At 50.4% G+C, this 14,683-nt stretch overlaps 2 protein-coding genes, 1 long non-coding RNA gene and 9 other non-coding genes across 14 annotated transcripts; all 12 read right to left on the bottom strand.

Annotated features, from left to right (window-relative positions):
* Positions 1-81: 81 nt before the first annotated feature.
* Positions 82-787, bottom strand: TEX54 (testis expressed 54). Its single transcript, XM_045183523.2, has 2 exons — positions 544-787; positions 82-473 (listed from the first exon to the last, which is right to left on the bottom strand). Exons 1-2 carry the CDS (start codon positions 640-642, stop codon positions 210-212), a joined length of 363 nt encoding a protein of 120 aa, XP_045039458.1. The 5' UTR covers positions 643-787; the 3' UTR covers positions 82-209.
* On the bottom strand, positions 782-6,110 carry WDR74 (WD repeat domain 74). Of its 2 annotated transcripts, XM_024574111.3 has the most exons (11): positions 5,971-6,110; positions 5,783-5,889; positions 5,584-5,705; positions 3,618-3,693; positions 3,334-3,480; positions 3,069-3,170; positions 2,071-2,171; positions 1,931-1,986; positions 1,478-1,623; positions 1,333-1,389; positions 782-1,006 (listed from the first exon to the last, which is right to left on the bottom strand). In XM_024574111.3, exons 1-11 carry the CDS (start codon positions 6,032-6,034, stop codon positions 827-829), a joined length of 1,158 nt encoding a protein of 385 aa, XP_024429879.2. In that variant the 5' UTR covers positions 6,035-6,110; the 3' UTR covers positions 782-826. The 2 variants fall into 2 exon arrangements, with proteins under 2 accessions (XP_024429879.2, XP_045039457.2); XM_045183522.3 differs by lacking the exons at positions 5,584-5,705; positions 5,783-5,889; positions 5,971-6,110 and adding an exon at positions 4,706-4,776.
* A 733-nt stretch (positions 6,111-6,843) lies between these two features.
* LOC112317496 (U2 spliceosomal RNA) lies at positions 6,844-7,034 on the bottom strand. The gene has a single exon (XR_002976124.2). It is a non-coding gene; the product is annotated as a U2 spliceosomal RNA (small nuclear RNA).
* Positions 7,035-9,747: 2,713 nt separating this feature from the next.
* On the bottom strand, positions 9,748-14,257 carry LOC112317197 (uncharacterized). 2 transcript variants are annotated; one of them, XR_008426881.2, is made up of 11 exons: positions 14,179-14,257; positions 13,790-13,842; positions 13,424-13,513; positions 13,168-13,218; positions 12,584-12,833; positions 12,254-12,301; positions 12,042-12,076; positions 11,792-11,829; positions 11,393-11,439; positions 11,128-11,156; positions 9,748-10,962 (listed from the first exon to the last, which is right to left on the bottom strand). It is a non-coding gene; the product is annotated as an uncharacterized lncRNA (long non-coding RNA). The 2 variants fall into 2 exon arrangements; XR_008426880.2 differs by having other exon boundaries at positions 13,790-14,216.
* LOC112317481 (small nucleolar RNA SNORD22) lies at positions 11,226-11,351 on the bottom strand. Its single transcript, XR_002976112.1, has one exon. It is a non-coding gene; the product is annotated as a small nucleolar RNA SNORD22 (small nucleolar RNA).
* Positions 11,640-11,708, bottom strand: LOC112317479 (small nucleolar RNA SNORD31). The gene has a single exon (XR_002976110.1). It is a non-coding gene; the product is annotated as a small nucleolar RNA SNORD31 (small nucleolar RNA).
* LOC112317477 (small nucleolar RNA SNORD30) lies at positions 11,905-11,974 on the bottom strand. Its single transcript, XR_002976108.1, has one exon. It is a non-coding gene; the product is annotated as a small nucleolar RNA SNORD30 (small nucleolar RNA).
* On the bottom strand, positions 12,146-12,212 carry LOC112317468 (small nucleolar RNA SNORD29). Its single transcript, XR_002976100.1, has one exon. It is a non-coding gene; the product is annotated as a small nucleolar RNA SNORD29 (small nucleolar RNA).
* Positions 12,417-12,541, bottom strand: LOC112317483 (small nucleolar RNA SNORD22). Its single transcript, XR_002976114.2, has one exon. It is a non-coding gene; the product is annotated as a small nucleolar RNA SNORD22 (small nucleolar RNA).
* LOC112317470 (small nucleolar RNA SNORD28) lies at positions 12,902-12,976 on the bottom strand. Its single transcript, XR_002976102.1, has one exon. It is a non-coding gene; the product is annotated as a small nucleolar RNA SNORD28 (small nucleolar RNA).
* On the bottom strand, positions 13,292-13,365 carry LOC112317473 (small nucleolar RNA SNORD27). Its single transcript, XR_002976104.1, has one exon. It is a non-coding gene; the product is annotated as a small nucleolar RNA SNORD27 (small nucleolar RNA).
* LOC112317476 (small nucleolar RNA SNORD26) lies at positions 13,651-13,720 on the bottom strand. Its single transcript, XR_002976107.1, has one exon. It is a non-coding gene; the product is annotated as a small nucleolar RNA SNORD26 (small nucleolar RNA).
* Positions 14,258-14,683: the final 426 nt, after the last annotated feature.

Here is a 14,683-nt window from a genome sequence, read left to right as displayed (position 1 = left end):
TAGACCGCTGCCGTGATCCCGCCCCCTAAGAATAGAGCCCGGGCCCTCCGGCTGGACCAGCCTCAGGGAAGGAACCTTAAAGAGGCCGCTGGCCCGCTGGTGCTAGCGACGAGTGCAGGCAGAGTGGCGAGAGGCAGAAACGCTCTGGCAGGTACACGTTAGAAACTTTATTCTCTGGACGCTAGGGAGGACTGAGAGTAGGGCTGGGATTACCCCTTCTCCGGCTCCTCCCGGATTCCCTCCGGGCTGTTCCCATGCCGTTGACTCTGGCCTGATTGCCTCTTTGACCGCGAGCCCCGACGGCTGAACATGGATAGCCGTCGCCACAGCACGGTGATCAAAAGGCTTTCGTTAGACTTGGGATTGCGGCGGTCCCGCGAGTCCACATCGGCCCCTTCGGTGCCTGCGAGGGTGACGAGGCCGCTGAGCGCCGCTATCCCCTCCCCCCACCCAACCTCCTGGGCCTTCCCCCTCTGCCATTCCCCGGGACCCCAGATGTTTGTATCTATGTTCCCACCTCCCCCCTTCCCATTCCCCGGGCACCCCAGGTGTATCTGTGTTCCCACCTTCCCCGACTTCTTCCGATTCGGCCTCCTGGGCCCGCCCACCGGTGTTAAAGTCCTTGTCTTGGCAGCAGCCCATGGCCCACGCAGCCCAGCACTCGGTGCCACCCCTCCAGCGCACCTGGCTCCCACCAGGCTTTTGTGACGTCAGATACCCCGCCGCCCCAGCTCAGAGAGCAGCCACCCTTTTCATTTCTCCCATCACAAAAGGCTCAGGGTCATGATGGTGTCAGCTGTTTATTTACAAAATGAGCTCAGGCTTTTCAGGGGCTGGTGGAGCCAGGCCGCTTCTTCTTTTTCCGTCTGGTTTGGAAAGCCCCTGGGGTCTGCTCCAAATCAGGGAGCTTCCGCTTGGCAGCTGCCTCCAAAGAAGCCCAAAGTTCATCTGCTTCTGTGTCTCCTGGGGATAACTTACTGGGCTCTTCAGGTTCTTGGGGTTCATCCTGGTGAGTGGGGAAAAGATTAGGAGTCAGGGATACAGTAACAGACCCGCAGGGAAGGAGACTTGAACTGGGAAATAATCTTTCCAAGTACCACCACTTTTACTGCCTGCTCTGGGAAACAACCCCCTTCCATGTTCCTTTGTCACCCATGGCAGTAACCCTGGCAGGACTATAACTATTAACACTCCTCAGGAAAATTGGTGATGTGGCAGAGAGACGGAGAGTTCCAGGTCTGCGTTCCAGCTGCTTCCTTTTTCTCCACACAGGGAAATAAATCCTCAAATCTTATGCCCTTGGTTCCCACCTTCCCAGACCCAACTGCTTACCTCCCAGTTATCCCTGCTTGACAGGAGAAGGCAGTTCAGTTGAGACTTGAGATAAACCTGCAAAAGATGTGGGGCCTTAAGGAGCCAAACATGCTGAAATATACCGAAACAGGAATGGGGGGCACAGGAGGCAGCAGGCTCTCACCTTGTGCTCCAGACCCCGTGGATTCCGGATCCTATGTACCCTCAAGATTCTGTCCAGGCCACAGGAGGCTAGTAGCGGCTTTGAAGGGTGGCACTGCAACCCTCGGACACTGCCTGCCAGCCCCTTCAGACAGCCCAATAGGCGCCCTGGCGAAGGGGGCAGGCATCAGCACCAGCTGGCCATCCAACAGCAAGACCCAAGTGTTTACTGGTCAAATCACTATATTTCACTACTTCATCCTCAACATCACGCTGAGTTACCATTACATCTCCATTTCACAGGTGAAGGAACTAAGGCACAGGGAGTTAAAGTAATTTGCCCAAGGTCATAAAGCTTTTGAATCCACACTCTGAACCCCAGCAATCTGACACCTAAGTAGGGGGTCCATCACCCCACTACTGCCTCAGAGGGAATCCCGCCCTCTCCCTCCCCCAGGGCTCCCCAGTCCACTACCTTGCCGAAGGTCGATTTCTGCTAGCTGCCCGTGAGTGTTCCCCACAATCACTGAACTGAGGAGGAGACCAGGGGTAGGTGAGGTCAGCAGGAGCCTCCAGGAGTCCTTCCGGACCTCACGCTGCCCTGTAAACACTCACTTGCTCCCAGGAGTGAGGGTCATAGCCGTCAGTGGGTACTCCCCATAGGTGGCCTCTAGGACTGGCCGGCGCTGGGGGGAGGCTGGGTCATAGACACGGACCTGGAAAAAGACTGAGGAATCACAAGTGTACCCTCACCCCACAAAGCCCCCCCTGTGGCTTCCCCACATTTCATGTACTGCTTTCCTGTTTATGACCCAGTCTTAACAGAGACTTTCTCATTTGAAATGCACCCCTCTTCTCCTGAGTGTTGGGGTTGGGGGAGAGCTTCTTAGGAGCATAAATGGACAGGGCTGAGGGGAGCGGCCCCCCAGGTTAAGAAGCGGCAGCATCCCCATGGCCTGCATATTCTACCATTCCATAACCCCCCCACTCCCATCCTGGGGTGGAAGAGCAAGTCAGTCCCATTGTTGAGGGTTCTTAATTTTAAGCACAGAGGTTTAGCCTGAACAAGGGAGGAGAGAGTAAGCCCCCGTGTGCTTCGAGCAGAAGCATATCACCAACATCAGACTTCAATATTCAGGAGCAAATGAAACAGCAGATACAGTGACCCAGTCCTGCCTGAGCTCCCCAGTTGGGCCCTTTCTACAAAGCTGAGGAGCTGAGGCCAGAGAGGAGTCAAGCCTGGGTCCTGAAGCAAATCAGAGGCTGCATGAGGGCCAGAGACCCAGTGCGCTGGACATGGAGCCCAGCGTCCTCTCTTGACACTTGCGCCCTGTGACTCTACTGTTAAAGGGACTGCCCCCTTCTCTCCTCTCTCCTAGTTGGGAGGAAGAAGAAGAGTCACGGTTCACGAAACTCCACACTGGAACGCAGTAAAAGATGGTTATGGGGCAGGCATAGATTGGGGAGTGCTTCCTCCTCTGAGAGTTTGGGGACAGAAAGGTGGTGAGAGAGGCCCCTGTGACAAAGGATGGGGACAGAGCCTACACAGGAAAGCTGTTTCCGTAGGAGGTTGCTGAAGCCCAGTAGGTGGCAGGGGTGGGGTGATGTCTCACCTGGTGGTACCCTGTACAGGTGACAAGCTTCTGTGATTCAGGGAGGAACTGTATGTCCTGGTCCCAGATGGGAACTCGTAGGTCAAGCCAGTCATTCCTTACCTGGTGGGGAGGGTAGAAGGGGGACAGGGTTATGGGCAGCTCAGGGTGCCCCTTCCTTCAGACCTCCATCATCAACGCCTAAAGCCCACCTGGTCTCTGACTCATGATCAGTGACCCCGCCTCCCTGGACCCCAAACCGAGCCCCTCCCTACCCGTCACTCACGTTCTTGGCTCTGAACACAGGCTCCTCAGACCCCTGCAGGTCCCACACCTTTAAAGCATTCTCTTTCCCACCTGTGGCAACTACATGGGGGTGCACTGGGTCCTGGCGCATCCTACACACCCCAGGGCCCACCCTTAGTTCCAGGAGCTGGAAAGAACGAGATGAAATGGGAAACAAGCGTCAGTTCCACGGTCCCTAACTCTCCTTGCCCAATGCCCTCGTTCAAATCTTCCCGTGGCTCCCGCCTTCCCACAACCATCAGGATCAGGGTAGGGGAGCCTCACTGGGTCGGAAGATGTCTCCTTGTCATTGTCACCCCAGACCCGGAGAATCCCAGAATCCACACATGTGATGAGGGTGCTGCAGGCAGAGAAAGGACAGGATAGAGTTAGGCTAAAAAAAAGGTGAAAGTGTTGCCAGCCCTCTTCCTAGGAAAGCCTCCAGGTAACTTGAGTCTTGGGAGGGTTTGACAGTTTCTGGCTTCAGTGTCTATTATCTAATTTATTTATTTATTTATTTATTTTTTTTTTTAAAAGATTTTATTTATTTATTTTTAGAGAGAGGAAGGGAGGGAGAAAGAAGGGGAGAGAAACATCAATGTGTGGTTGCCTCTTGAGTGCCCCCAACTGGGGACCTAGCCTGCAACCCAGGCATGTGCCCTGACTGGGAACTGAACTGGCAACCCTTTGGTTCATAGTCCAGTGCTCAATCCACTGAGCTACACCAGCCAGGGCTATCTAATTTATTTTTTAAAATTTTATTTATTGATTTTTAGAGAAACAGAGAGAGAGAAAAAGACATCAATTTATTGTTTCACTCATTTATGCATTCATTGGTTGATTCTTGTATGTGTCCTGCGGGGGGAATCGAACCCACAACCTTGACTTATTAGGGACGACAGTATAACCAACTAAACCACCCAGTCAGAGCCTATTATTTAATTTCTTCAACAGAGTGAATGTTTACCAGTTTCATAAGTGAGGAAACCGAAGCTCTAAGCAGTTAGCCCACTCAGCAAATGTCAGAACCAGAAATCAAGTCTGTGATACTCCAAAGCAGTGACTTTGTATCCCACAGCTACATGTGGCCCTACAGGCACTTCTGCATCTTCAGTCAGTCACCAGGGGTCAGAATCAGTAACTGAAAGGACTGAAATGGGATTGGTCTGGGTTTAGGGTTTGGCCAAAGTTGAACACCAGCTTCTTGAGTTCCCTGATCTGGGTTCTAGGTGCTAAATGTCAATCTCTCCCTCAAAGAACCCCTCCCAAGAAGCCCAAACCAGTCTCTCCACAGCAGCTGTACAGCCGGAGCCTATGCTCTTTCTCACATTTGCCCACCGTCGCCACCTTGGTTCTGCGCCTGTATCACTTGCCTCAGCTATGGTCTTCTATGGTCTTCTAACTGCTCTCTCTCCAATTCATCCTCCATCCTCCTACAGGCTCACAGCTCTGACCACAGCACTGCCTCCTCAAAAACCAGTAACTCCCCACCACCTACAAAACAAAGTGCGAATCTCTCAGCCTGGCACCTAAAGCCCTTTACAATTAATCCCACCCCACCTTGCCCATCTTGTAGTAAAATGCTTCCTCAGCGTCAACCCCCAAATGCTATTTATCTTCCCTGAAAGGTACCCTGCAGTCTGACACCAATCCTTGGCCTCTGCTCAGGCAGTAGCCTCTTTCCATAGAGCCCTTACCCCTTTCTCCACCTGTCAAAATTCTAACAATTCTTCAAGGCCTACTCAAACGTCTTACCCGCTCCGCAAGAGGTCAGAATTATCACCAGCAAACCTACATGGCCTGTTCACAACCTCCTCTCTTCATCCGCGGAAGAAAGTTATACCAGTAATGGAACCACTAGCACTTTCCTCCTGTCCTTTACTTTGGGAGCTTCATCACCTTGTTGGTGGTTGTCAGTCCCCATTTAAAAACATCCTCTAAACGATTGAGTGCTCAGGGTCACTCAAAAGTCTTTGGAACCAGGAGAAAATTCCTCGAGGATGCAAACTCTATGAAGGTAGGTACCGTATGTGTGTCTGGTTTACCTGCAGCCCTTGCATTTCGCTGAATGCATGTAACTCAGTAGGTGTTCATAAATGCTTGTTATAGGCATGAATGAAAGAACACTGGACACAGGTCCCTGTCGCCCAGACCAGGACCGTGTCCACCTAAGGGTTGGTCACCATTATTTGGCCGTCCTGTGTGAGCCTCAACGGTCATCCTAAGCGTTCATCGAGGGTCTCGGTCTTACCTGTCGACCTGGGCGAGGCCTCGAAACGTGCCCTCCCCTCCGGGACAGTGCCTCTGGCCCTGGAATGTGCCCTCCTCGGTGCTGAAGTGCTTCACTGTCCTGTCGGCACAGCCCACCAGGATCTGCGGGCAGAGAACAGGATGGCTAGGAGAGCGAGGCTACCGGCCCCCCAGCTCCAGCCCAGCCAGCGGCTGCTCACCTGTGTCTCACCGCCGGCGGCCCAGCACAGGGCGCTCACCGCCTCCTCGCGCCGCGGCTGTCCCGCCGCCGTGAAGTTCACCGCCTGTTTGCGCTGAAGGTTCACCCCTGCAGGACGCGGGTGTCAGTCGCACCGGGGTCGCGAGCTGGCGACCTCGCCACTTCCCGACACCCGATCCTGCCACCCACCTTTAAGGATCCCAGTCTCGGTGCCAACCCACACATGGTTCCAGCGTGCCCCTGCAGCCGCCATAACGGAGCCGGGCAGCCCACAGCCGCACTTCCGGCGCCGCACTCGCGTCACCAGGCAGCGCGGAGTGGGATCCGGACCAAGGCGGTGCCTAGGGGTTTAAGGTGCCGGGAAACTGCCTCCCTGCCGCCTGCTCCCACTGGTTTCACAGTACGAAAACGAAAGGCAGAGGCGTTCTTAGGGATCTGATGAATAACTTAACCAATTCTAACTTAGAGTGAAACATCCTGAGTGGACCGCGGTGCCGCGTCGAACCAGTCTCCCTGCTCCAAAGCATCATGGCTTTTTTCTTTTCTGTACAGAATACTATTGAAATCACTACTGTGGCGCATGGTTTCAAATTCGAATGTAAAAGACGCAAGACTAAGAAAGACGGGGAAAACGAAACCAACGATTTTAAAACAGATCTTTGTTTCGGAAGGATGGGAATAGGTTTTCCCTTTCATTTTCCTACGCTGAGGTTCGGTGAAGATAAAAAGTTCAAACTAGAAAATTTAACAAAAACCGTGTAGACTACAACTCAAACATGCGATAAAACTTCCTCTTTCGTGTAACCATTTTGGTTTTCTTTTTTTCCTAAAAACTACTTCATGGGTTTCCCGTAGCTGAAACTTCACAGTAACGTTCCATTCAACCTTGCTTACGTTTTTCAGTCCGTAGCAACCAGAAACCAACCAAATTACACACCTACTTCTCTCACGCAGTTCCATGCGTAATAATAAAAACAATGCTAATAAAAAGACTTCAATGAGGAAACACAAACACTCTAAAGACAATAATCTAATTTTATGACCATAATAAGTCCCCCCAAAAAGGGGTGCACCGTTCCTGGAAACACTGCAATACCAGGTCGATGCGTGGAGTGGACGGAACAAGCCCCTATTCCATCTCCTAACTCCAAAAATCCATTTAATATATTGTCCTCGGATAGAGGACGTATCAGATATTAAACTGATAAGAACAGATACTACACTTGATCTTAGCCAAAAGGCCGAGAAGCGATGCTTTTAGGGTCCTTTCTGGGCCGGGCTTACCAGGCCTGTAGCTTTTGCGATTGTGGCGACTTTAATGGCCTAATGACTGGATTATTTTCCAGTATGTAATTTTCCTATTCTCAATTCTTATTATTCTTATTTCAAAATAATAGCATGGTTTTGGAAGCAGACCTTAAAATAGGGTTCTTTACTGCTTTTCCTATCTGCCCACTCTTTGGTATGTTTTGCATAAACCCGCCCCTCCAGTTTTGAACGTTTTTTAGGATTGGTCTATATACAAGTCCTGATTTCAATGGCCACGTGGTCTCCCCTCCCCCCCCGCCCCCGAGACTGTGGCTCCAATCTCCCGCCCTGCAAAGCTTTTTCGGAGCCGCGGGACGGCTGGATGGTGGTCTCCGTCAGTGGGTTGATGGTGCAGCGGGTGGCGGTGTGCCCTCTGCGGGACACCTTTGGAGCGGCCGCGGTCCGGGAGCACAGGCTTTGGGGTCCAAACTGCTTGCTCGCCAGTGTCTGACTTAGGTGGCGTAGGCTCCTCTCTCCTCTGTTAAGTGGGGAAGTGGTCACGCGCGTAGTGGGTGTTTATGAGCAGTGAGGACACATCGAAGGTTGGCCTTTAGGACTGAATTCTCCTGACATCTGGCTCTTTCCTGTGTTCCCCCCGCTGACGTGTCACATCCACCCACTCCCATGACCCCCACTTACATCTTCCTGGGCAGCCTTCAACGGGAAAACCTACCCTAAGACATTTCAGAGGTTCTGATTCTTAAATCAGGATCCAGCGGTGGGGGAGAGGGGGGTGAGGCCAGTGTAGGTTCAATCTGAATGGGCAGTTCTATAGGCTCAAAGCACGGCTGTATGAAAGGGATTACATATCAGGCCCCTTCTGAGAAGGGACTTGAGGTCGTTTCCTTGGAAACTATATTCATATAAATGTGGTATGTCCTGTTGGAAACCTCATTAACTGAAGCGCCCCCTGCAGCTGGGCTGGAAGTAGAGGCCTGGATTCCGTGTCAAAGGTACACACATGGCTGAGAACCTTCCAGCAGTAATAACTTCCATTCTCACTAATATAACTAGCAAAGTTTTTGATAATCCAGAAGCAACAAAACCCAGTGTTCAGGGAGGGGCTAAATTAAGAGTGTGGTCTGCATAATGATGCCCCCCAGAATTCTTACAACCTTAGAATGTGTTACCTTACATGGAAAAAGGTACTTTACAGGAATGGTTAAGGCTTTTGAGATTGTCCTGGGTTATCTGGTGGGCCCACTGGTATCATCACAAGGCCCTCAGGAGCAGGAGGAGGCATCAGACTCAGTATCAGAGTGATGCAGCATTAGAAGAGATTTGATAGGCCATTGCTAACTGAAGATGGCAGAGGGTCATGCCTGGTGGCCTCTAGAAGCTGGGAAAGCCAAGCAAATGAATTGCCCTTGAAGCCTCCAGAAGGGAGTGTGGCCCCGCTGACACAGCTTGATGTTAGCCCATTGAGATCCATTTTGGATTTCTGATTTCCATTTGTCTTGTTTTAAGCTACCAAGTTCATGGTATTTGTTACAACAGCAATAAAAAAAAACTAATACAAGGGCAAAAGCAAAATTCAGTTTCTTTCAATCTCATCCTTCCCCAAATTCTGCAAGACCTAACCTGGGGCAAGCCACAGCCCTGGGTGGAGCAGGCTGCAGTCCCTCTGGCCAGGGTACAGAGTAGGAGCAGCCCGGAGCACAGCAGAGATCTCTAGGTGGGCAGATCTCCAGCTGGGAACATTGAGCAGTAGCCCTGTTCCGCCTCTGAAGCAAAGGCAAGAGGGGAATGGCTCCTGCACTCTCATCCTACTGCCCCCCACCCGCCTTGTCCTGAATGGGCACAGGAAGCTGATAGTGAGGGCTTCCCAAGAACTTGGAAATACATGTGCTCCCTGGGAGGCCCTTTGTCCATTCCTTTATATTGAGGCGGCGCTCCACAATGACAAAGAAAATCAGGTCTAGCTTTGGTTCCATAACCTCCCTGCTGCATTTCCCAGATCTGGGGTTACAGTAGTCTTCAGATTCCCAGAGCTAATAGCCTGGTGTGATGGTTATATGCCTGGGACTGACAACTGACCCTCTCCTCCCCTATTCTGTGACAATGGGCAATTCATCTGTTCCTTGCCTCCATTCCCTCTTATCCAAGGATGCTTGTGGCACCTGCCTCGGTTGGGGAAGAGGATGAGATGAGGTCGTTGTACATAGTGGCTGGCATCTGGCCTGTGGGTCATCTTCCCTGGTTACCAGATCAGTCTCCCTGTGGGTCCTTCCACTGCCTGCAGGGCCTTTCCTCCCTGCTGTTCCCCACCACCAACCCCATCCTGGCCGGGGTCCTTTCTCATTAGACCCACTGTCAGGACCAGCTCTACCATTCCCATGGCTATATTACTGTGCACAACTTTCAAATCTGTGCGGGCTGCCACTTAATGAAGAAAAACAGTATCTTCTTTAAGTTGCCTTTTTATATTGACACGAAAATGCATAGTTGGACTTCTGTCTGCGGGTTCCATATACAGACTAAACCAATTGCACATGGAAACTTTTTTTTTTTTTTAAATCAGTACAGGTCTTTTATTTTTTTACACTTTTGCCATGAATTCATAGGGAAGGGGTTCCAGCAGTTTTGACTCCTTTTCGTTGGTCCTCAGTGTGCTGCTCTGGGTAGAGCAGGCTGAACCCCAGATGGAAGCTTTTAAAAAAAAGCTTAATTGTTGCTGATATGTACTACAGAACTACATCTGTGGTAGTTGCATCTATACCAAACACAGAACTTATCATTCCCGTAACAACTTACACAGCATCTTCCAGAGATGATTTGAAGCAGGTTGTGCTTAGGTCACATGCAATTACACTTTTTTAAATTTGAGAGAGCAAGGGAGAGAAACATCAATGTGCGAGATACATCCCTTGGCTGCCTCTCGCACAGCAACCAGGGCATGAAAACCCAGGGTACATGTCCTGACTGGGAATCAAACTGGTGACCTTCCAGTTCACAGGCTGGCACTCAGTCCACTTTGCCACACCAGCCAGGGTGCAAATACACCACTTTAGGTAAGAGTATCGATCATCCTTGGATTCTAATATCCATGTGGAGCCTGGAACCAATGCCCCAGGATAGAGAGGTGACTATATCCTAAATTTTAAGAAGCCCCGAGTTCATAGTTTGGTATCCACTGTCAAGTATTGGGAAATATAAGGATGGTTCTTATCTGACAACTGTCAGAAGTGCCAGGTAGGGTGGGGGCCAGTGTGCATGTTAACCAATCACCGACCAAGCACCTCATGGTGCATACACACCCATACTACCCTCCCCATGCTGTGTACCTCTGCCCTTCACCCCCCAAACCAAAGCCAGCTTGCCCAGGGGCAAAGCAGAGAAACGTTCCCAACAACTGATGTAGCTCAGGTGGTTGGGCATCATCCTGCAAAGCCAAAGGTCACTGGTTTAATATCTGGTCGGGGCATATGCCTAGGCTGTGGGTTTGGTCCCTGATCAGGGCATAGGCAAGAGGTACCACCTGATCAATGTTTCTCTCCCTCCCTCTCCTTCTAATTAAAAAGAAAGAGCAAGGGAAAATACTTGAAAACATTGGTTATGTGTGAGGACAAGCAACCCATTTGGATGAGACTAATTTCTCAAGTAGTCACTTGCATTTGCTCAGTTTATGGAGATCAAGACGGATGTTCAATGCCTATTAATCACTGAAGAAATATTCACCTGAGCACTCCTACTAGACACCGTAAAAAACCGCTCCCTGTGTAGATAAACCAGACCCACCAAACACACCAATCACAGTGAAGGTTAAATCTGTTATTCATAAAGACCAAAACGATTATGCGCAAATACGAACACCAGAACATACAAGAAATTCCTTGAAAATTCCTTTGTTGATGTTTTGGAAGAGGTGGCACCCTACAGACAAAAAGAAAAGTGAGTTTTCTTACTGGATGGGAAAGAATATGCACTGTGTGAGTTTACAAGGAGCTAACATTTAAACCAATTTATAACTCTAGGAGCTTTCTGTTTACTATGTCAGCACTTTAACTACTAAATACCAATACATGAGCACATACCTACCATTATATACATCTGTTCTTTCTTTAGACCTGGAGAAGGAACAAATTTTCAGTTAAGTGATTTATTCTTCCCTTTCCCATATTTAGAAATCCGTATGACCCCCTCAGACAGTTCCTTCTGGAACAAACTTTCCTCTTCTCCCCCAGCCAGCCCCAGTGGGTTCACCTTTACAGGCTCTGGGGCTAGAACAGGAGGTAAGACATGTGAATGTTTCATCACTGGGAAATTTCAGCTTGGCCCACACTTTGCATCTGAATTTACTCACCTCTAACTTCAGCATGAAGTTGAGCAGAGATATGGCTTACACATTCCCTGCAAAAGAATGATTGGAAATTAAGTCTCCCAACCAGCCCTAGGAACCCCTGTTGTTTGGGGGGAACACACACCTGTATAGGGTATGTAAGGTTTCGACACACGTTTTATAGAACTAGGTAGTTCTCTAAAGAACTTCCTATTGGCTGTACAGCCTACTCAATTACCTTCCATCATCAATTTTCACTCCAAGGCAAGCTCACAGCTCAGAAAATACCTTTCAGTCACAATGATCAGACTGGGGCGGTACTGAACTCATCACTGGTGAGTGACCCAAAAAGCATGACACACACACAACGGCGACAAATTGTAGACATCAGCCACAGACTGCAAGTGTTGCAAAGAGATTTACCTCCAATCATTCTTCGGCTCCCAGAGAAGGTGCTGGACCTGAAATAAACAAGACTGAGTGGGCACTGTGTAACTTCCGGCACTGAACATTGTTCCCGCCTCAGCCAGTTCCTAGAAAATCAGATTTCCGAGTCTCAACAGCAAGTCATCAGCCGAACGAGATTCCATGTAAGTCATCATGTATATAGGCCTAAAGAGGCATCTTTCTACCCAGCATGCTGCTCGCACCAACACACATGGAAACCACTCACCTTTGAGTAGATGAGCAGATTACTGGTAACAGTGCCTAGGGAAAGACAAAGCTGTGGTTAATAAACTCCTTAACAAGGTACCCCCTCCACTACTGTCTTCTCCAGTTTCTCAGGTGTTCAAATGTTTTCATTATGTAAATCAGAGTGAGCTAGTTTGATTCATCACAGAAACCGACTACTGGGGGGCACAAGCCTGGCATTAATCAACCAACCTTTTTAACCTCGCAGGCTTTTCAGTAGTATACAGGATCCAGTCGCTCCTAAACAAAATCACGTGTAATTAGTAAAATATCTAACACAGCTGAAGCTATTCATAGCCACGGTTAATGGACAGCCCCGAGAAAAGCTAAGCAAATGCTATCCACAGGCATTTGTCTACCTCAGACAGTTCCTACGGAACGAATTCTCATCCTCCCTCCCGGCCAGCCCCAGTGGGTTCACCATTACGGGCTCTGGGGCTAGACCGGGGTAAGACAGGGTGCCTGTTCTCCTCACTGGCACTGGACTCTGGAGCAAGCTACAACCAAGTTACAGATACTCACCACTTCCAACTCTTTCCGAGTTCAACCCTGGGCAGATCAGTGTGCATCTAGGGGAGGCAAGAGAGCAATAAAAATCACTGTAAGAACAAGAAAAACCAGAAAGCTGTATGGGTCAATCAGGGCTCTGGCAACAGAAAAAACCCATGTTACTAAATTATCCTTTGGATAATGGGTTCACATGTGTTAATTTACCTCAGTATGGGGAGAAGCTACTCACCATTAAGATAAGTGAATATATCATCAGGACAATCTGTAAACAAGGAGCAAGCGATTACTTTAAAATAGAACGGGTGAAGATTTCTTCATGTAACAGAAAACTGCCATCAGAACTCTAACATGCTATTACCTGTCACACCTCACGGAGTATCAGCATAACAATTCAAATCATCTGACAGTGCCACGTGGGCGAGGGGAAAATCACACCCTCAAAAACCAATTGTACTACTGGGTGGTTCTCTCCCTCCCCAAGAAAATCATTCCAAGAGAAACAAGCTGGAAGGAGACACTGCTCCATCGACACTTTGCTCTCCTGGCTGTGGGGACCGCTGGAGAGATGACACCCAATCCCTCATTTGAACAATTACCTGCAGTCACCCTGGGAAGCGGCTGAACTCCTCAGGATTGATGAGGCGATGCTAGGGACAGAAAAAGGAGGCATTGCAGGTACCCAGGAAGAGCCACTCACAGACCCTTGAATACTCCCGGCTCACTTCTCAGCAGCGTAAGATGACGTCACTTTTAAGCTCAGTCATATGCTTGCCATTTTATGTTCATCATGGAGTGGCCAGCCCAACTGGACGGGTCCCCCTACCCGCAACTGCATAATCATTGGTTACCCACCTGGAGCATACCCCCTGTCATCAATGACTTGCACGGGGACCGGTCCTGTGCCATCTCCCAACCTGTAAGCTCTTCTGAACTGAACCGTATCTGAATAAAAAAACAACGAAGAGAACCCTTGACTTAAGTTTTATACCTTACAGCTTGTCTCATATTAGCGCCATGAACGCTTCACAGCTAAAAACACCCAAACAAAAAAAACCCTCCAAACATCTGCGACGGACGGTGCTACTCAGAATGTACAGTTCTCCACTAATCCATCAGAGAGAGAGAGTTCAGTTTGTATCATCCCCGTAGCACCTCCCTTAGGGCTGGCCGACACTCAAGCACGGAGAACAGTCTTAAAGGATAGCTTTCAACACTTACTCCAACCAGAGTCCTGTTTCCGGCTCCTTAGCGTTCAAACGTGCGCCCGAAGCCTGCAGACAAGACCTTAGGTCAGCCCTGGAGTATTTAGCAAGCGCTTTGTTCTCCGAAACAATGGCTGCACCGGCTGTGCAAGGCCAGTCTCAGAGTTTCTTATCCTCACGGATTTCAGTACAGGTCTGTGAAAAGGTTCTCATCACAGAGAGGGCCGCCGGCACCGCCCGCCACAGCCATTTTGTCCTTCCCAAAGCCCTGGAGCCGCTGCAGGCCTGGAGGTCACAGTCGCGCCGGCCCAGTGCCTCACCCTCAGACGGGTGCAACCATGAGGACGGCCTAAAGGACACCACGAGTACGCGGCCTGGGGATACTGAAACACAAAGCACCCTTACCGAGAGCAGCAAAAAAACGGGACGTGTAGTGCCCAGCCAGACGCTTAAATACCATTTCGCAGAGGCCCACGGGATTTGAGGGTGGGACTGTGGAAGGCGCATGCGCAGGAGGAGAGCGCATGTGAGCCTGGGGAATTGTGGGTAGAAACTCCGAGACTAGGCCGGTGTTCCCGCGACCCGAACGGCGCGAATGAGGCGCGCCTGCGCCTTAGGGCAGTAAGCAGACACTTTTGGCGCTGCGGGAGGGTCTCTACCGCCTGTCGCGTGTGGGAGCGTTAAGGTCCCGGGCGGCTTCTCGCGGATCCTGGACTGATGCTGTGTTTGGGTCACAGCCACCTGACCCCACACTCTTCCCTGAGCTCTCCTTGCCTACACACACCCTAAAGCCCTGTGCAGGGTCTGCCTCCCTGGATCCCGAACCCCCTGAACCCTCGACCGTTGTCGTTTCGGTTTCACGCCAGCCGCCTAGCGCGCAATCCGGGCGTGCTGCTCAGGGTGCCAGCGC

This window comes from Desmodus rotundus, chromosome 5, assembly GCF_022682495.2.
Source record: "Desmodus rotundus isolate HL8 chromosome 5, HLdesRot8A.1, whole genome shotgun sequence".
In the NCBI taxonomy this organism is placed as follows: domain Eukaryota; kingdom Metazoa; phylum Chordata; class Mammalia; order Chiroptera; family Phyllostomidae; genus Desmodus; species Desmodus rotundus.
This window is presented reverse-complemented; position numbering and strand designations above follow the sequence as displayed.

Coding starts and splice junctions, on each gene's coding strand:
- TEX54 (XM_045183523.2), bottom strand. CDS start 642: ATGGGCTGCTGCCAAGACAAGGACTTTAACACCGGTGGGCGGGCCCAG. Junction 474..543: donor GGAACACAGATACACCTGGG/GTGCCCGGGGAA, acceptor GGGGAATGGCAG/AGGGGGAAGGCCCAGGAGGT.
- WDR74 (XM_024574111.3), bottom strand. CDS start 6,034: ATGGCGGCTGCAGGGGCACGCTGGAACCATGTGTGGGTTGGCACCGAG. Junction 1,987..2,070: donor ACCCTCACTCCTGGGAGCAA/GTGAGTGTTTAC, acceptor TCTCCTCCTCAG/TTCAGTGATTGTGGGGAACA. Junction 1,390..1,477: donor CACGGGGTCTGGAGCACAAG/GTGAGAGCCTGC, acceptor CATCTTTTGCAG/GTTTATCTCAAGTCTCAACT.